Raw genomic sequence first — 21690 nt, 5'->3', positions numbered from 1 at the left:
GGACTAAAAATATCATGCTCATCAAAGCCAGCTTCCCCAAGCTTAGAATTTTCCATATCATTAGCAACAATGGTGTTCAAAGCGTTCATACTAATATGTTCCTTAGGTTTTTTAATTTTCGCATCAAACCATCCATGTCTTAAATTAGGAAATAGAATAAGAAGCTCATTGTTGTCCATTATGCCTAACTAGTGTAAACAAGAAACAAAAAGATGCAATTGCAGGATCTAAAGGAAATAGCTTCGAGCACACACACAACGGCAACAGAAAAGTACTTAGTTACCTGGGACCGAAGTATGAGTGCCTTTTACCTTTCCTCCCCGGCAACGGCGCCAGAAAATAGCTTGATGTCTACGGGTGCTTCTATTCTTGTAGACAGTGTTGGGCTTCCAAGAGCAGAGGTTTGTAGAACAGCAGCAAGTTTCCCTTAAGTGGATCACCCAAGGTTTATCGAACTCAGGGAGGAAGAGGTCAAAGATATCCCTCTCAAGCAACCCTGCAACCACAAAGCAAGAAGTCTCTTGTGTCCCCAACACACCTAATAGGTGCACTAGTTCGGCGAAGAGATAGTGAAATACAGGTGGTATGAATAAGTATGAGCAGTAGCAATGGTGCCAGAAAAGTGCTTGCTGGCGTGCAGTTGATGGTAGTAATATTGCAGGAAGTAAACAAGCAGTAAAACAGTAAACAAGCAGCGATTTCAGTATTTAGGAACAAGGCCTAGGGATCAGACTTTCACTAGTGGACACTCTCAACATTGATCACATAACAGAATAAATAGATAGATGCTAGACTCTACACCCTCTTGTTGGATGATGAACACCACTAACTGTGTAGGATTACACGAACCCTCAATGCCGGAGTTAACAAGCTCCACAATATTCAATGTTCATATTTAAATAACCTTAGAGTGCATAACAGATCAACATAACCAAACCAAGTACTAACATAGCATGCACACTGTCACCTTCACACTACGAAAGGAGGAATAGATCACATCAATACTATCATAGCAATAGTTAACTTCATAATCTACAAGAGATCACAATCATAGCCTACGCCAAGTACTGCACGATGCACACACTATCACCATTACGCCGTGCAGGAGGAATAAACTACTTTAATAGCATCACTAGAGTAGCACACAGATAAATTGTGATACAAAACACATTGCAATCATAAAGAGATATAAATAAGCACTTCACTATGCCATTCATAACAGCGAATAAGTATTCTGTGAAATATAGCCTAAGAGACCCACACGGTGCACACACTGTCACCTTTACACACGTGGGACAAGGAGTCTCCGGAGATCACATAAGTAAAATCCACTTGACTAGCATAATGACATCTAGATTACAAGCATCATCATATGAATCTCAATCATGTAAGGCAGCTCATGAGATTATTGTATTGAAGTACATAGGAGAGAGATGAACCACATAGCTACCGGTACAGCCCCGAGCCTCGATGGAGAACTACTCCCTCCTCATGGGAGACAGCAGCGTTGATGAAGATGGTGGTGGTGTTGATGGAGAAGCCTTCCGGGGGCACTTCCCCGTCCCGGCGGCGTGCCGGAACAGAGACTCCTGTCCCCCAGATCTTGGCTTCGCGATGGCGGCTGCTCTGGAAGGTTTTCTCTGGTTTCGTCGAACGTGGTAGGGTTTTCGCGACGGAGACTTTAAGTAGGCGGAAGGGCAAGGTCGGTGGAGTCCTGGTGGGGCCACACACTAGGCCGGCGCGGCCAGGGCTTGGGCCGCGCCGCCCTACTGTGTCCCCACCTCGTGGCCCCACTTCGTTTCCCCTTCGGACTTCTGGAAGCTTCGTGGAAAAATAGGACCCTGGGCGTTGATTTCGTCCGATTCTGAGAATATTTCCTTACTAGGATTTCTGAAACCAAAAACAGCAGAAAACAGCAACTGGCCCTTCGGCATCTCGTCAATAGGTTAGTTCCGGAAAACGCATAATAATGACATAAAGTATGCATAAAACATGTAGATATCAGCAATAATGTGGCATGGAACATAAGAAATTATCGATACATCGGAGACGTATCAATGACCAAGGAGCTGCCAAAGGAACAAGATGGGCGACTTATTGACTTAAGTGTCCATAAAACTTCAGCGCTCAAGTGTGCTCGTCAGCTTCTTGAATTGGTTTCATCAAACAAATCAGCTACTGGCCCAAGCTTGTCAACTCAGACTCAAGCTCCTTGACTTATTTTTTTGTTGGATTGTAATCTTGTTCGTTTTAAAACAATTTCCTATCATAAGACCTTTTTATTGTAACGAATTCTGTATTGGCAATGTTGCCAATACCCTCTTGCTGTAATACTTTCAACGCTTTTAATTGCATGCTCCCGATGGGAGTGAGTCCAATTGATAAGCTCATATACTTCATTGTGTTCTTAATGGTATAACTTTGCAGGTAGTTCCTGTACCCTCCTTTACCGAAGGTTCTTCGGATGGTTCTTCTGAAAATGATCGCCTCCAACGCATGAAGGCTCAGATCGCCCAGATGGAGAAGGATATGTGTGGTATTCACGCCATGGCCGCTGTTATAAAGAAGAAGGGCAAACTAGCCACTGACGTAGAACGATATGCCCTTACTGAGTTGCACAAGGCCACAGAAAGTTTGAATTGTAAGTATCCTAACTTCCAGTTCCTTAACTTCTTGAGTAAAGATAATCTCTTGACTTTACTTCCTTCATTGCTTCCTATAGTCATAGCTCTGAACTCATCAGAAGAGAATAAGCGTATTCATGAACGCATAAATGCCTTGACCCATCTTGCATCTTTGGATGAGGTTTTCTGGAGGAATCAATCAAAAGCTTCCACCGTCGCGAAGTTTCACGATCGGGTGCAACAAGTGCACCGATTTTTCACCAAGTGCTATACCGTCTTGAGAGTAATGTGGAAGATAATGTTCCCCCTGAATGAGGTTCCTCCTACGTTACTGACTTTGATGTCACAATTAGGTAACGTCAGGAAGATCCGAAGCTTCGTTCATGCACAACTTGTTGCTTGAGCTCAATCTGCATTCGCCCTTCTTCTGTCAAAACACCCATCCATAGACCTGATGGCCATCGCAAATGCCGATGGTGATGTAGGACATCTTTTTGCCAAGGCTCACATTCCTTCTACCATTGTAGTCGACAGGCTGGAACATAATTCAAAGGTGATCGAAGAAGCAAGGGTTCTAGAAGGAGAGTCCTGAAAGACATCTATGCTCCTGTAATGTAAATACTTTATTGCTTGCTGTAGCCAAACATTCGGATGCATTGATTCGACGGAAGGTGTACATATGTACTTCCCTTTTGCTTTTAATTGCTTTTAAGTGCCGTTGGCAAGATTTAGTATGAATAGAGTAAATCTTAATTACTCGTGTTACATCCGTATTATGATGTATATGTAAGTTTATCGGCAGCAAATTCTTTGAGTGATCAGCTCATGTTGCAGGTTTCAAAACCTGTCGTAAGTGCAACTTTGCTTTCAACCGATGTATGTTTTAACATCAGCTCCCGAACGAATCGATGGAACTAAACCTGCCGATGACTCCATCGCTCTTTAGTACTTCTGTAGTTTAAAGTACCGGTCATGGGTGTAAGTATGTGTTTATTATCCTTGCTATCTGCAACACTCTTGTATTCTTGAGGCTTTTGTAGCAAAGGATAAAAGCAAGATTCCCGCCAATTTTGCATCGTAGCACTCGTATTTTCAGAGGCTTTAGAGTGCAATCTTGGGTATATTTTCAAGTAAACCATTGTTCACTATAGTACACGAAAAAAGGTCTTGATAAACTTGTTCGGGTGTCCCGGATTACTGCAATACTTCAGACAAATGAAACTTGAGTCTTTATTAATAAGGTAAGCAAAAACTAAGCAGCCAAAAAAGCCTTATTGAAAGAGAAAAAATTAAATGCGTATAATGCTACCCATATTCTTAAACAAGAGGAGGGTTCTTCTTATCTTCGATCTTGTCTAATGTGCCAGTGGCTTTGGAGGCGTCGTTGATTTCAACAGGAGTACTTGCAGCAAGTGCTAGAGCTTTGCTGTCTTCGGCAGAGGCCTTGCTATCAGCTACCGAAGGCCCAACTGCCGAAACTTTCGGAGCAGGATCATCTGGTTTCTTCTTTAATTTCTTGACGCGCTCGTCTTCCTTATCATCAAGTGCTAACGATTTGGAAGGGAAGTCGACAAGTTCTTGTTTTATTCCAAATTTGGCAGCAATCCTCTAAAACTCGCGATCACTGTTATCCGAGCGTGAAAATCTTCCATAAACTGTGATGTTTGATCCATTGTTCCTTGGCATCTTGAGCTTGAGATACGCATAATGTGGCACAGCCATGAAATTGGCATAAGCTGGTCTCCCGAGTATAGCATGGTACTGTGATTCCCAATTTACTACCTCGAATTCCATCTTTTCCTTCCTGAAATTATCAGGTTTCCCGAAGACAACATTCAGATAAACTTTGCCAAGAGAATACGCTAGTAAGGTGGGGAGGATTCCATGGAAACATGTATCTGTTTCTTCCAACATCCTCATTGTAATTCTCATATTTTTGACTGTGTTCAGGAATATCAGATTTAATCCACTTCCACCATCCATGAAGACCTTGCTCATATTGAATCCTCCTATTTGTGCTTCAACTACCAGGGCAGCATGATCTGGCTTTGGGATTGTCAATGGGTGGTCCGCTCTGCTTAACATAATGCTCTGAGGTGACCAATCGATGTACTCTGGAATATTGGCCATAATACTCTCTGCCAGGTTGATTTCTTGAGTGAGCTTCTTCATCTCCCTTCTCGAAACACCAGTTTTGTGAATCATGCTCATCTGTCCCCGTGGTGGAGGGAAGGACTCATTAGAGTTGCGAGGCTGCACTTGCTGAACTTGGTGCTGAGGTGGTGGTGGTGGACTCGGCTGCTGCTGCTGGATAAACTTCTGCATCTCAAAGAACTGTCGACAATCCCTGAGTAGATGACTCAACTTTTTCTTATCATCCTTAGGGTCGATGTACGCATGTAGGTAACAGGGAGCGTTTATCTGTTCAGCAAAAGGTAATTCAGGGATCCTTGAGGGTCGTGGTTTGTAGTTGTCACGATTCTTTGAGTTATTGCGATTGTTATCCTGCCGATCATCTCGCCTGTTGTCGTACCGATCATCCCGACGATCAGAATATCCTGCGGCTACCATGTTAGTATCATCGTATCCGCGGTCCTTCCTTTTCTTATGCGATCTATTCGACTGTCTGAGTCATGCCTCGGCTGGTCATCGTCTTCATCGTCACTGCGTGGACGAGGCTTTCGTACGTTATCCTCGCCATCAGCCCAACTATTGGCGATTTCCATTAACTTGGTAATGGTCTTCAGCTTCTTACGCCCAAGCTCCTCTATGTAAGATTCACGTCGAATACCGTCGCTGAAGGCGTCGATTGCTCTGTCGACAGAGACATCTTCAGCAGCGTTCAAGAGTTTGGTGAACATCCCGATGTACGTACGCATCGACTCCTTCGGTTTCTGCTGGCAATGACGTAATTCATCGATTTCAACATGCCTTTTATATGTTTCTTGGAAATTTTTGACAAAAGCGGCTACCAGATCGTCCCATGATTTGATGGATCCCTTCGGCAAGCCTCTAAACCAGGCTTGTGTTGAGTTCTTCAGGTAGAGCTGCAAGCACTGCATCGTCGCTATTTGGTTTCCCTTATGTAAGATTACGGTATGCAGATAATCGTCTATCCAAGACCCCGGCTCCTGTTGCCCATCATATTTAGCAGCATCAGTAGGAGTAGGTTTGAACCTTTTGGGCGGCATTGTCTCGCGGATCTTGTAGCTTAAACAATCATCTCCCCTCATCTCGCCGTCGTACTCCTGGCTTTCCTCGGAATCATCACTGTCGTATTCTTCCCTTGCCGCTCGCCGTTGCCTGGCTCTGTCGATCCTGCTCTGAGTAATTTCATCTCGAGCATCCCTCGAACGGTGCCTCGAACCGCTAGCTTGAAGTGTAGATTTTTCTTTCCGTGGAACTAGCTTATCTCCAAGGATTGCGAGGCTTTCCAGGGCCACCCCGATGAGCTTGGGCCATCGGACCTTCGGGCGCTGGTTGCTGGTTGATCAAATATGCCGCGAGGTTGGCGGTTGCTCCTTTGACGGTCTTTGGTCTCAACATACCCGCGGTGTTTGTGGTCATGAAGTACTTGGATAGGTTTGACGTTATTTCTCTAGCATCATCTTCCGAAAGTCAAGACAATATTGATCGATGCTTCCCTGCACCTTGGCTGCTTCGAGATGCACTTCCTCGTGAGGCCCTCCGCCATTCACTAGATTGATCTGCTGCGAGTAGACGTCGACCGAGGGTGGCCTGCTCGTTCGCTAGTCGCTCCTGATTCTTCTCCAAAATAGAACAATATGCATTGAGAGTTCCAACCGAAGTTCCGGCAGGAAGCGGCGTATTGTTGATGACGATAGCTCGAGCTGCTACCCACTCTTCCTCTGCGATAGTATGATCGCTATTGTTGTTACTGGCATTTTTTTCAGAGTTACGTCGCCTGCTAGAACGGGGGGGTGCGGTCTCCTCCTCCTCCGTTCGCCACGTTTCCTGCGTTGAGGGTGGCGTAGACTTGGTGACGCGCCATCCCCCAAGTGGTCATCTTGATGGCACTCTCGATGCTTTCCTCTCCCGATAAGTATCTGGCGTTGCATACGAACGGTGTATCACTCGATCCCAATCCGTGCCTGGTATCACAGTTTAAGCAGTAGTATGAAGTCATATCGGATGACATGGAATCATCGGATCCAATCGACATAGAGGACATTGACCGGGTGATCGATGCTGAAGAAGAATTCGTCGAGTCCATCAAACCGGCCGATAGATCGACTGATGAGGACGCAATCGATCTTGCGACTGATGGAGATGGTTTCCTGGCTGATCCGAAGATGAACGGCTCAGGCAGCCGAAGGATCCCTTCCGTGTTGACGTTGTAATGAACGCTTCCAAACGTCATGCCCAAACCTCCTTGCTGATCCGAAAAGGTCGAGCGGGATGAGTCACTGTGCGGGGTAAACTCGAAGGAACCGAATCGAATCGAATTTCCTGAGTTTGGCGACGAAGGGGCCGGTGGTGATGCCGGTGGTGTAGATGAAGCTGCCGACGACATGGCCGAATCTGCTGATGACAGATCTTATGCCAACAGGGTCCCCACAGACGGCGCCAATTGTCGATGGTACTCCCCGGCAATGCCCTCCATATGGGGCTTAGGGTAGATGGAATCCTGTAGGCTGACACGAGACATCGGTTATCAAACAAGCGGGGAGAGCGATTTACCCAGGCTCGGGGCCCTCGATGAGGTAAAACCCTTACGTCCTGCCTGTCTGATCTTGATTATGAAAATATCGGGTTACAATGGGGTGCCGAAGGTTTCGGTTGTGATCTCGTCGAGAGACTAAGTTCTGTAATGACCTAGCTCTGGACTTGCGGTGGCTATGATTACTATGATTGCGTGTGTCCCTCGGCAGCCCATCTCCTGGCCCTTATATTGGGAGCCAGGTCTCGAGAGTACTATCCGGGTACGACTAGGTTACAATGAGACCTAGATCTAAACTTTCATTGTATTCTTCGTCTTCTTGCCTTGTCTTTCAAGAATCCTTCCTTGGAACCGGCGTAACGGCCCACCTGGCCATCGAGTGTCTTCATGGGCCCCTGGCTGGGCCGTAAGAGGTAGTACAATACTAGTTACCCGAAGGGTAATGCCCACATCAACCGTGGTCCCACCTCCTGCCGCCGAATTGCAAGTAGAGCAGGCCGGGACCATAAATTTTCCCGGTTGCTGGTCCTTTTTTCATGACATTTGTGAGTGCGAGTTTGAAGTGTGACCCTTAAACAAGGCTTAGAGTATATTACAGTATAGATATATTTGGCAGTTTAAGATTGTAATCTAGATCTATCTCTACTAGGTTTCTTAGTCTCTAAGTTTTTCTATTATATAAACAACCCAAGAGGCTCACAATGTAACACCAATTATCATCGATCAATACAATCAATACTCTGCAATCTATCATGATATCAGAGTGGTTCTTTCCACAACCTAGGGTTTAGGCACCCACCGCTTCCTCCACCCTCGGGGAGATCATTCTCCATGATCTCCGCCGGGGACATGCGATCTGGTAGCTAATTTTTCTTTATATTGGTTCCATAGTTTAAGAAATTTAATCTTTTTTCAATTAGATCTATTTCTTTCCTTCTTTTTCTTTAGCCACCAAACATCCCATCGTTCTCTCGCCATGTCGTCGTGATGCGCCTCTGTACGAATCTCGGCGTTGACTCATCTTCGGCAAATCATCGCCAACGACTGCGTCAAGGAGGTTCTACGCGGCGCCCAAGGGACAGCTTCACGCGTCGTTTCTTACTTCTTCGTCCGCACGTCACCACCATGCTGGATTGTCTTCGCCAATATCGTTCGGGACACCCGTCACGAGTATGTGTCCCGACACAACCAAAGGGCCAGACCATTGTCGCTGGTCATTGTCACCGACAACCATCTACAGCTACGTCACCAACTCTCATGGTCTTCGTCAACACCAGCGGGTTCTGCTTCTCCAGCACGATCATGCATGGAGAATAATCGGGTTTAAGCCCGGAATCCATTACATCTGAAGCTCAATCTTCATCAATAATTACATTGCTGTCTTCATCCACCACGACATTGCCACCATAGTTGCAGTCTATTTTTTGTTTGCACGCTCATACTTAATTTTTCTTCTTGAAGCTACTTCGTCTACTCCGATATATCGGCGGAAAACTTCTATTCACCAACCGTTGACGAAGACCTTCTCTTCTCTATTATTCCATTCAACTCTGACACGCATGGCTCATGATGGCCCTTGTCTTCGCACGCTTGACACTGACAAGATCAGCGCGTGCCTTTGTCCCCAACACGCTCCCGAGTCCAGCAAGCTCCGCGGCGTGTCGCCTACTATTTCTACCACAAATACAACTACAACTACGTCTTTCTCTTTGCAAGCATCTTCCCGGGCTCAACAAAGGTAACGACTAAAAGACCATCTACCTCAACTACGTTTATTTCAAGATGACTACATTAAACACAGCATGGACCACGACAACAACAGCTTCATCAACATCGGCATCAAGGGCTACACCACGTCTTCGGCTTCTCCTCCAGTCAGATCATTCGCGTCACTACCGATCCGACTACGAAGGGTGTTAGAGTATATTATGATTTAGATATATTTGGTAGTTTAAGATTGTAATCTAGATCTATCTCTACTAGATTTCTTAGTATCCAAGTTTTATCTATTATATAAACAATCAAAAGACTCACAATGTAATAACAATTATAATCGATCAATACAATCAATATTTCACAATCTATGAGTCTATATAGCCATTTTTCCGGAAGTTAAGAACAGAAGATTTCCAAATCTGTTCCCGCAATCACGACCATCACCTATCCCTCTGTAGCTAGGTGCCATGTAACCCACCACCAACGACAGCGATGCCCCCCACGTGGATAATGGCTGGCGGTGCTCGGGCGAGAAATTCCGCAGAGCAATGAATGCCGGCTAGGTTCACACCTCGCCACCGGCGACAGTTCCGTTGGTCGGTCTGCCGGGAAGGTTATCGAAGGCGACAAACAAACGCAGCATCCGCTGCTAGCGCGTCGCCTCACGAGCTCCGGCAATGCCCGGGACGTCGTGCCATTCACACTTTCCCATCCACCATCGATCGCGCGCGTGTCGCTTGTCAAACTTAAATGAGAAACTCCCTCGTTGTGTTCCGTTCGCGGTCACGACATCACAAGATTGCGGTGGATGTGGTCGAGCCGAGTCGTCATGAAATCGCGGGTCCTGGCCGCACCCGTCGTTGCAGGACGTGCGTGTGCATGGCGTGGACAGCAGGGCATGAAATCGTCCAAGCTTACTGTAGCTTCTCTATCTTTCCTTTTGGGAAATTTTGGCAGATCAGACCACTTGCCCTAGTGAAATGCCAAAAAGGACCACCTTTAAATGCAAATGCAAAAACTACCGTGGCGGCATGCTGGCTAGGCGACACGTGGCACTTGTCGCCGCAGCAAGTGGCGGCAGGGCTTGCCGCCATCAGTGGTGGCGGCACGTCGGGCTACCTGAGCTCCCGTTAACAGCGACGTCGAGAGGTGGGCCTTCCGCCCTCGGCGGCGGCATGCTGACATGGCGGGGGTGCCGCCACCAGCTGTGGAGGCATGCATCGGCAGCTCCGGCGGGTTTGCCGGCATTGATTCCCATGCTGCCTTTTCCAAAGATTCCTCTTTCCACTTAATTTTCCCGCCTAATTCCCCCGCACTATATGTCGAGTTCGCTATAAAAATAGGCGTCAATATTATTTGGTACACAAGTGCTCATGCCTTTGCCAACATGAGAATGCCTTGCTCGGACTAGGATTTTAGGCTGATGAAGGGGAAGAATGCAAGCTTGCCACCGGGGGTTAGAGCAGAGAGGTGTTGGTCGGCCGCCTTGCAAAGGTGAAGGAGGTGGTGGATTTTCCTGAGAAGTTCGGCATGAAATATTTCATGTGCACGAAATACGATCATGATCCACCCGCACAAACAAGTTCATCGTCCTCGAGGCCTACAGTATGTTCTAACAGCATGATTAAAAAGCATATTTGTATGTCATTTGTTTTCATTTATTAACCGTCTTATTTGTGTTGCAGTCTCCCCCGCCATTGTGCAAGTGATTTCACTAGATAGACACGGAGCAGCCGGATTGGGCGCACCATGAGGTGGAGAAAAAAACAGCGGCGTGCATTGGCAAGGTTGCATGAGGAGCAGCGTTGGGAAAAAGTTGCTGCTAATGATAAAGCAGAGAGAGATGGATACAAAAATGAAGGGCGGATCAAGCTTGAAATCGTGAGGTAAATCAGAAGCGGATGGATGATGTGGCTGCACGTAGGTATGCGAAGGAAGAGGTGCGCCCGAAGGCCCGTGAAGCAGAAAGGAAGAGATTAAGAGAAAGGGCTGCTGAGACACAGGCAGCAGAAGAACGCGGCGACAAGATGGGAAAATGGCCACGCCGGACGCAGGGCAAATAGGGTGAGCTATTGTAGTAGCTATGTATGTTAATTTTAGTTTTACTTTCGTGTTGTATCTCAAATTCCGTTGTAGTGATTTGCCCGTATTTTAATTTTAGTTATATTTGCATCTTAATTTCGTCAGATGTATTAATAAATAAATGTTGATTTCCTGGAAAAAGTTTGCGCTTGATTTTTCCCGCCTTATTTTTTCCCGCCAATATTTCCGCCACGAATTCCCGCCAAGATTTCCCGCATTTTCTCTAAGTCGCATGCTATAAGACCCCTCCCCGGGCATTCATTTGTTTAAGACAATCGTAATCGCTCCAAGATGCCTCCTCCTAGCGATCATAGTTTTACTAGATTTATGGTTGCTCCTCTTTTCTCCTCTAGTTCTTCAGTTATGAGTGCCAATAACATAGACAATGTCCAAGATCTTGTCACGAATGTGACCCTCCTCGTCGAGTTAGGTAGGCTTTTTTCTAGGCACACAGGTATGCCTGGTCGAACTCCGGTGGAAATATGACAAGAGATTCTTAGATTGCAAGCTAGATTTCACAAGAAGAAACCCAAGGATGAGAAGAGACAATAAGAATTTGCAAGGCATCCCATTGACCGGGCTTCATCAACCGAGGAGGACGAAGACATCTTCACGCCAAGGATCCTGGCTAGGAGCGATGCATTTTTCAAGGGGAAGAGCCCTGCATCCGCAAGTGTTGACTCGGACGACGATTTTATGCCACCGAGCAAGAAGGGCAAGGCTAGTTCATCATAGGAGGGCAAGAAGAATGGCAAAAGTTGAAGCTTATAATTTTACTCTTAGCGTTTATTTTAAGTTGTGGTGTTCGCAGTGCCGATGTATCTTTATTTCGATTGTAACGTAATTTTATGTTAAATAATTATGCGAAATAATAGAAATATGTGTCTCTCAGAAACATACATACACATATGTCTCATACATAGGTCATACATGGATATAAATAATAGTAATATGCCACCGTTGTCAACATATCACGCTTGTCGACGATGGCGACTAGGGACGTGGTGGACGATGTTGGCGCAAACCTCGGGTTCATCCTCATCATCTGAGTAGGCATCATTGTTCTGTGGCGGATTTCGTAATACGTGCTGAGATTGTGTCGCTGGAGGAATTAAAATGCCTTGTGCGCTCATAATGTCAGCTCCAAAAAATTCATTAAATATCCCTTGATTAAATATTATTTTCAAATATACTTGAGTCCCCGAGTTTGCTGACACTATCTGATGGAGCAGTCTCAGGGCTAGGACATATGCTTGCTCATATGTGCCATACAGCCTCTGAAAAAATGTCCTCCTTGGCACGTGATACGTCTCCGACGTATCGATAATTTCTTATGTTCCATGCCACATTATTGATGATATCTACATGTTATATGCACATTTTATGTCATATTCGTGCATTTTCTGGAACTAACCTATTAACAAGATGCCGAAGTGCCAGTTGCTGTTTTCTGCTGTTTTTGGTTTCAGAAATCCTAGTAACGAAATATTCTCGGAATTGGACGAAATCAACGCCCAGGTTCCTATTTTGCCCGGAAGCATCCAGAACTCACGAGAACCGCCAGAGAGGGGGCACAAGCCCACCAAACCCTAGGCCGGCGCGGCCAGGGGGGCCCGCGCCCCCCTATAGTGTGGCCACCCCTTCGACCTTCTGACGCCGCCTCTTCGCCTATTTAAGGGCCCTCGACCTAAAACCTCGAGACGGAAAAGCCACGGTACGAGAAACCTTCCAGAGCCGCCGCCATCGTGAAGCCAAGATCTGGGGGACAGGAGTCTCTGTTCCGGCACGCCGCCGGGACGGGGAAGTGCCCCCGGAAGGCTTCTCCATCGACACCACCGCCATCTTCATCACCGCTGCTGTCTCCCATGAGGAGGGAGTAGTTCTCCATCGAGGCTCGGGGCTGTACCGGTAGCTATGTGGTTCATCTCTCTCCTATGTACTTCAATACAATAATCTCATGAGCTGCCTTACATGATTGAGATTCATATGATGATGCTTGTAATCTAGATGTCGTTATGCTAGTCAAGTGAATTTTACTTATGTGATCTCCGGAGACTCCTTGTCCCACGTGTGTAAAGGTGACAGTGTGTGCACCGTGTGGGTCTCTTAGGCTATATTTCACAGAATACTTATTCACTGTTATGAATGGCATAGTGAAGTGCTTATTTATATCTCTTTATGATTGCAATGTGTTTTGTATCACAATTTACCTATGTGCTACTCTAGTGATGTTATTAAAGTAGTCTTATTCCTCCTGCACGGTGTAATGGTGACAGTGTGTGCATCCGTGTTAGTACTTGGCGTAGGCTATGATTATGATCTCTTGTAGATTATGAAGTTAACTATTGCTATGATGGTATCGATGTGTTCTATGCCTCCTTTCTTAGCATGAAGGTGACAGTGTGCATGCTATGTTAGTACTTGGTTTAGTCGTATTGATCTATCTTACACTCTAAGGTTATTTAAATATGAACATTGAATTGTGGAGCTTGTTAACTCCGGCATTGAGGGTTCGTGTAATCCTACGCAATGTGTTCATCATCCAACAAGAGAGTGTAGAGTATGCATTTATCTATTCTGTTATGTGATCAATGTTGAGAGTGTCCACTAGTGAAAGTCTAATCCCTAGGCCTTATTCCTAAATACTGCTATCGCTGCTTGTTTACTGTTTTACTGCGTTACTACTGCTGCGTTACTACTACTGCGTTACTACTGCTTGTTTACTGTCCTGGGCAAAGCACTTTTCTGGTGCCGTTGCTACTATTTATTCATATCACCTGTATTTCACTATCTCTTCGCCGAACTAGTGCACCTATTACGTGTGTTGGGGACACAAGAGACTTCTTGCTTTGTGGTTGCAGGGTTGCATAAGAGGGATATCTTTGACCTCTTCCTCCCTGAGTTCGATAAACCTTGGGTGATCCACTTAAGGGAAAACTTGCTGCTGTTCTACAAACCTCTGCTCTTGGAGGCCCAACACTGTCTACAGGAAAAGGAGGGGGGCGTAGACATCAAGCTATTTTCTGGCGCCGTTGCCGGGGAGGAAAGGTAAAAGGTACTCACACTCCGGATCTCGGCTACTAAGCTATTTTCCGGCGCCGTAAGTACTCAAAGCTATTTCCTTTAGATCCTGCAATTGCATCTTTTTGTTTCTTGTTTACACTAGTTTGGCATAATGGACAAGAATGAGCTTCTTATGCTATTTCCTGATTTAAAACATGGATTGTTTGATGCGAAAATTAAAAAACCTATGGAATCTTATTTGCATGCTGGTAGTAATATTAGTATGAACGCTTTGAACACCATTGTTGATAATGATATAGAAAGTTCTAAGCTTGGGGAAGCTGGTTTTCATGATCTTTTTAGTCCCCCAAGCATTGAGGAGAAAATTTTCTTTGATGATACTTTGCCTCCCATATATGATGATTATAATGATAGTGGTCTTTTGGTGCCACCTACTATGGAGAGTAAATTTTGTTGTGATTATACTATGCCTCCAACACTTGATGAGAATAATAATGATAGCTACTTTGTTGAATTTGCTCCCACTACAACTAATAAAATTGATTATGCTTATGTGGAGAGTAATAATTTTATGCATGAGACTCATGATTTATGTGATAGTTATATTGTTGAGTTTGCTCATGATGCTACTGAAAGTTATTATGAGAGAGAAAAATATGGTTGTAGAAATTTTCATGTTACTAAAACACCTCTCTATGTGCTGAAATTTTTAAAGCTATACTTGTTTTATCTTCCTATGCTTGTCACTTTGCTCTTCATGAACTTGTTTATTTACAAGATTCCTATGCATAGGAAGCATGTTAGGCTTAAAGTTGTTTTGGATTTGCTTCTTGATGCTCTCTTTTGCCTCAAATACTATTTCTTGCGAGTGCATCATTAAAACTGCTGAGCCCATCTTAATGGCTATAAAGAAAGAACTTCTTGGGAGATAACCCATGTGTTATTTTTGATACAGTACTTTGTTTTATATTTGTGTCTTGGAAGTTGTTTACTACTGTAGCAACCTCTCCTTATCTTAGTTTTGTGTTTTGTTGTGCCAAGTGAAGCCTCTAATCGAAGGTTGATACTAGATTTGGATTTCTGCGCAGAAACAGATTTCTATCTGTCACGAATCTGGGCTGTTTTCTCTGTAGGTACTTAGAAAAATATGCCAATTTACGTGCGTGTTCCTCAGATATGTACGCAACTTTTATTAGTTTTGAGTTTTCTGATCTGAGCAACAGAAGTATTTATTAAAAATTCGTCTTTACGGACTGTTCTGTTTTGACAGATTCTGCCTTTTATTTCGCATTGCTTCTTTCGCTGTGTTGGGTGGATTTCTTTGTTCCATTACCTTCCAGTAGCTTTGAGCAATGTCCAGAAGTGTTAAGAATGATTGTGTCACCTCTGAACATGTGAGTTTTTGATTATGTACTAACCCCTCTAATGAAGTTTATGAGAAGTTTGGTGTGAAGGAAGTTTTCAAGGGTCAAGAGAGGAGGATGATATACTATGATCAAGAAGAGTGAAAGCTCTAAGCTTGGGGATGCCCCGGTGGTTCACCCCTGCATATTCTAAGAAGACTCAAGCGTCTAAGCTTGGGGATGCCCAAGGCATCCCCTTCTTCATCGACAACATTATCAGGTTCCTCCCCTGAAACTATATTTTTATTCCATCACATCTTATGTGCTTTACTTGGAGCGTCTGTTTGTTTTTGTTTTTGTTTGAATAAATGCTTGTGTGGGAGAGAGACACGCTCCGCTGTAGCATATGGACAAGTATGTCCTTAGGCTTTACTCATAGTATTCATGGCGAAGTTTCTTCTTCGTTAAATTGTTATATGGTTGGAATTGGAAAATGATACATGTAGTAATTTGCTATAATGTCTTGGATAATGTGATACTTGGCAATTGTTGTGCTCATGTTTAAGCTCTTGCATCATATACTTTGCACCCACTAATGAATAAATACATAGAGCATGCTAAAATTTGGTTTGCATATTTGGTTTCTCTAAGGTCTAGATAATTTCTAGTATTGAGTTTGAACAACAAGGAAGACGGTGTAGAGTCTTATAATGTTTACAATATGTCTTTTATGTGAGTTTTGCTGCACCGGTTCATCCTTGTGTTTGTTTCAAATAAGCCTTGCTAGCCTAAACCTTGTATCGAGAGGGATTACCTCTCATGCATCCAAAATACTTGAGCCAACCACTATGCCATTTGTGTCCACCATACCTACTTACTACATGGTATTTTCCGCCATTCCAAAGTAAATTGCTTGAGTGCTACCTTTAAAATTCCATCATTCACCTTTGCAATATATAGCTCATGGGACAAATAGCTTAAAAACTATTGTGGTATTGAATATGTACTTATGCACTTTATCTCTTATTAAGTTGCTTGTTGTGCGATAACCATGTTCACTAGGGACGCCATCAACTACTCTTTGTTGAATTTCATGTGAGTTGCTATGCATGTTCGTCTTGTCTGAAGTAAGAGAGATCTACCACCTTATGGTTAAGCATGCATATTGTTAGAGAAGAACATTGGGCCGCTAACTAAAGCCATGATCCATGGTGGAAGTTTCAGTTTTGGACATATATCCTCAATCTCATATGAGAAAATTATTAATTGTTGTTACATGCTTATGCATAAAAGAGGAGTCCATTATCTGTTGTCTATGTTGTCCCGGTATGGATGTCTAAGTTGAGAATAATCAATAGCGAGAAATCCAATGCGAGCTTTCTCCTTAGACCTTTGTACAGGCGGCATAGAGGTACCCCTTTGTGACACTTGGTTAAAACATGTGCATTGTGATGATCCGGTAGTCCAAGCTAATTAGGACAAGGTGCGGGCACTATTAGTATACTATGCATGAGGCTTGCAACTTGTAAGATATAATTTACATGATACATATGCTTTATTACTACCGTTGACAAAATTGTTTCATGTTTTCAAAATCAAAGCTCTAGCACAAATATAGCAATCGATGCTTTTCCTCTATGGAGGACCATTCTTTTACTTTTATGTTGAGTCAGTTCACCTATTTCTCTCCATCTCAAGAAGCAAACACTTGTGTGAACTGTGCATTGATTCCTACATACTTGCATATTGCACTTGTTATATTGCTTTGCATTGACAACTATCCATGAGATATACATGTTACAAGTTGAAAGCAACCGCTGAAACTTCATCTTCTTTTGTGTTGCTTCAATGCCTTTACTATGAATTTATTGCTTTATGAGTTAACTCTTATGCAAGACTTATTGATGCTTGTCTTGAAAGTACTATTCATGAAAAGTCTTTGCTTTATGATTCAGTTGTTTACTCATGTCATTACCATTGTCTTGGATTGCTGCATTCATTACATATGTTTACAATATGATCAAGTTTATGATGGCATGTCACTCCAGAAATTATCTTTGTTTATCGTTTACCTGCTCGGGACGAGCAGAAACTAAGCTTGGGGATGCTGATACGTCTCCGACGTATCGATAATTTCTTATGTTCCATGCCACATTATTGATGATATCTACATGTTATATGCACATTTTATGTCATATTCGTGCATTTTCTGGAACTAACCTATTAACAAGATGCCGAAGTGCCAGTTGCTGTTTTCTGCTGTTTTTGGTTTCAGAAATCCTAGTAACGAAATATTCTCGGAATTGGACGAAATCAACGCCCAGGTTCCTATTTTGCCCGGAAGCATCCAGAACACACGAGAACCACCAGAGAGGGGGCACAGGCCCACCAAACCCTAGGCCGGCGCGGCCAGGGGGGGCCCGCGCCCCCCTATAGTGTGGCCACCCCTTCGACCTTCTGACGCCGCCTCTTCGCCTATTTAAGGGCCCTCGACCTAAAACCTCGAGACGGAAAAGCCACGGTACGAGAAACCTTCCAGAGCCGCCGCCATCGCGAAGCCAAGATCTGGGGGACAGGAGTCTCTGTTCCGGCACGCCGCCGGGACGGGGAAGTGCCCCCGGAAGGCTTCTCCATCGACACCACCGCCATCTTCATCACCGCTGCTGTCTCCCATGAGGAGGGAGTAGTTCTCCATCGAGGCTCGGGGCTGTACCGGTAGCTATGTGGTTCATCTCTCTCCTATGTACTTCAATACAATAATCTCATGAGCTGCCTTACATGATTGAGATTCATATGATGATGCTTGTAATCTAGATGTCGTTATGCTAGTCAAGTGAATTTTACTTATGTGATCTCCGGAGACTCCTTGTCCCACGTGTGTAAAGGTGACAGTGTGTGCACCGTGTGGGTCTCTTAGGCTATATTTCACAGAATACTTATTCACTGTTATGAATGGCATAGTGAAGTGCTTATTTATATCTCTTTATGATTGCAATGTGTTTTGTATCACAATTTATCTATGTGCTACTCTAGTGATGTTATTAAAGTAGTCTTATTCCTCCTGCACGGTGTAATGGTGACAGTGTGTGCATCCGTGTTAGTACTTGGCGTAGGCTATGATTATGATCTCTTGTAGATTATGAAGTTAACTATTGCTATGATGGTATCGATGTGTTCTATGCCTCCTTTCTTAGCATGAAGGTGACAGTGTGCATGCTATGTTAGTACTTGGTTTAGTCGTATTGATCTATCTTACACTCTAAGGTTATTTAAATATGAACATTGAATTGTGGAGCTTGTTAACTCCGGCATTGAGAGTTCGTGTAATCCTACGCAATGTGTTCATCATCCAACAAGAGAGTGTAGAGTATGCATTTATCTATTCTGTTATGTGATCAATGTTGAGAGTGTCCACTAGTGAAAATCTAATCCCTAGGCCTTGTTCCTAAATACTGCTATCGCTGCTTGTTTACTGTTTTACTGCGTTACTACTGCTGCGTTACTACTGCTGCGTTACTACTGCTTGTTTACTGTCCTGGGCAAAGCACTTTTCTGGTGCCGTTGCTACTATTTATTCATATCACCTGTATTTCACTATCTCTTCGCCGAACTAGTGCACCTATTAGGTGTGTTGGGGACACAAGAGACTTCTTGCTTTGTGGTTGCAGGGTTGCATAAGAGGGATATCTTTGACCTCTTCCTCCCTGAGTTCGATAAACCTTGGGTGATCCACTTAAGGGAAAACTTGCTGCTGTTCTACAAACCTCTGCTCTTGGAGGCCCAACACTGTCTACAGGAAAAGGAGGGGGGCGTAGACATCAGCACGCATTGCCTTTTCATAGATGACCTTGAAGCCAATCTGATCTTCTGCAGTTTCTTGCAACGTCTTCACACTAACGTTGATATCTTTTTCCGCTGCCACTTGCATGATATGTGACACATATTTTGCGATGATGTTGCAGTGCTTATCCAGAGCCCTAAACTACTCGCGGCTATGTGGTTCTATTTTTGAGATATGCTAGGGCTGACATACCCTAGAGCTCTTTCGAGGGATCACTCTTCCCTTACACCCCTCATTCAATTTGACACATATCACTTTTAGCTAACTTCGATCAGACTGCTTCACTCTGTGCTCCCGAGATATGCCCAATGCATACCTCTTTATTGCCTGGTCAGCGGAGTCCTTGTCAGGGAAGCTTTTCCCAACTAGCAGACTTCCCTCTCCTAGGCCTGGAACGAAGCGAAATTCATTGATTATGGTCATGGTCTGTAAGAAATCAGGGTACATGGGACCTGGAACCGCCCTCTGGGAAGGACCAACACCTTCTTCGTCCGAGGAGGATTCAGACGAAGATGAACAAGCATCATCGTCTAGCGCCTCAGGCAATCCCTCCACGTGTTCACTGATGTCGATGACTGCAGACCAATATCCTGGATCAGCATTATGGTGGCTAGCCATCTGCTCTGATGGAACGATGCTAGGAGCTGCGATTATGGCAAGCTGCTCCAACGTGCCGGTGCTAGGGCATGCGGTGATGGATATCTGCTCCTCTGCAGCGCTCCTACTGCATCTGGCATCATCGCTAGCTGAAATAAATTGCACATATAACATCGGCCTTCCGTAGATAGCAGCACAAGGTGTGCCTCCAAACCTCATGTACGCACGCTAATTTGTATCATTTATTAGCTTTCACAAACCCCAACGGGCAGGTCCTGTCCTATCATTCCCTTCTATGCAGATAAGAGCCTCAACCGTCATCCTCTTGCCACGCATCCCTTGACCAAATGGGGCTCGGATGCATTTTCTTACATCCGCAAATGCTCTATCGACCATATCTATCATTGCAACTTCCATCGAGTCGCAGTTTGAGAAATCCAACCCACCAAATTAGTCACGTACGACGTCCCCATAGAACACTAACAAATTTTCCATCGTACTTACCGCACAACCAGATTTTGAAAATAATATTAGTAACATCCTACCTTAAATCATATTCATGTTTTAATATTTCATTACATCAGATATTTTAACATACCATTATGATTTTTCAAAATAGTTACTCCTTTACTTTTTTTTTAAAAAAAACGACACACTAATTCTTAAATAATACTTCAAAAATATTATAAGACTACATATGAAAAGACATTATATATATACCTCAATTTGCAGATAGATGTTCTTCCAAAAATAATTTACGCGCTAGAATATTCCAATTAATAATACCAATCAACAACAACACAACTGCACTTATATACATAGTTTTAAATAGCCGGGAATGGTGTTTTGGCACATGGGAGCATATGCTCCCTTTATTTTCAAATGCATGTTACATAGATTTTGTAATTTCAAAAAATTGATACGAAAAATTCGAACATACATCTTCACGTGCTACACGCTCACAAAGTTGTTTCATAAAAATCTGACTTGTCGTGTGACGTGTGTAAAAAAGACAAAATTCAATGCTGAAAATAAGGCTTTTCAGGAGATAAATTTTCTCTTTTTTACACAGACAACAAAACATATTGGTTCCTCGCGAAACTTGACGAACGTACGTATATTGTGGAGATGTACAAGTAGAATTTTTTGTCAAAATTTTTCGACATTTCGAAATATAATTTTTTGATAGAGGGAGCATATGCACCCGGGAGCCGAATTGAATTTCCGGCTATAGCCAGGCTATAGACTATAGCCTTTCCCACATGGTGCGGCTAACTGCATTAGCCCGCTAAAAGGTGTCAAAATCCTTAAATAGCGGGGCTATAGCTGTTTTGAGAGGCCGCAACTATAGCATGTAGCCGGCTATTAAAACAATGCTTCTATACCAACAGTACGAGAGCAGGTGTATGCTCGAATCCACTTAAAATATACATTCAAAAATATAGTTATAACATGTAGATTTCTTCAACAAAATTAATAAAATCTATCTAACATACAAGGTCATCACTTAATAAAATCCACCTAAGGTGCGCAGTCATTTCTTCAACAAATTAGACCATTTACTCATATGTTAAAAGTTCACTCGCACATGCAATAATACTACACTACACTACGACCTGCTGCTCAGAATCACACTGTACAAAATACTGATAGAAGCTCACGTCAAATGCCTGCAAATCAAGCGAGTTACACCCATACATTGGAATCAGCAGGTTTCACTTCATTCACGCGCCAAAGCCAAAAGCATGAGGAATCATCACACGTCAAATTCAAAATCATCGG

At 43.8% G+C, this 21690-nt stretch overlaps 1 protein-coding gene across 1 annotated transcript; it reads right to left on the bottom strand.

The window, feature by feature from the left end:
• Positions 1 to 3941: 3941 nt before the first annotated feature.
• Positions 3942 to 5857, bottom strand: LOC139835836 (uncharacterized). The gene is made up of 3 exons (XM_071825705.1): positions 5312 to 5857; positions 4407 to 5045; positions 3942 to 4232 (listed from the first exon to the last, which is right to left on the bottom strand). The coding sequence occupies exons 1-3, from the start codon at positions 5855 to 5857 to the stop codon at positions 3942 to 3944; spliced, it is 1476 nt and encodes a 491-aa protein (XP_071681806.1).
• Positions 5858 to 21690: the final 15833 nt, after the last annotated feature.

This window comes from Lolium perenne, chromosome 2 (genome assembly GCF_019359855.2).
Source record: "Lolium perenne isolate Kyuss_39 chromosome 2, Kyuss_2.0, whole genome shotgun sequence".
NCBI lineage: Eukaryota > Viridiplantae > Streptophyta > Magnoliopsida > Poales > Poaceae > Lolium > Lolium perenne.
This window is presented reverse-complemented; position numbering and strand designations above follow the sequence as displayed.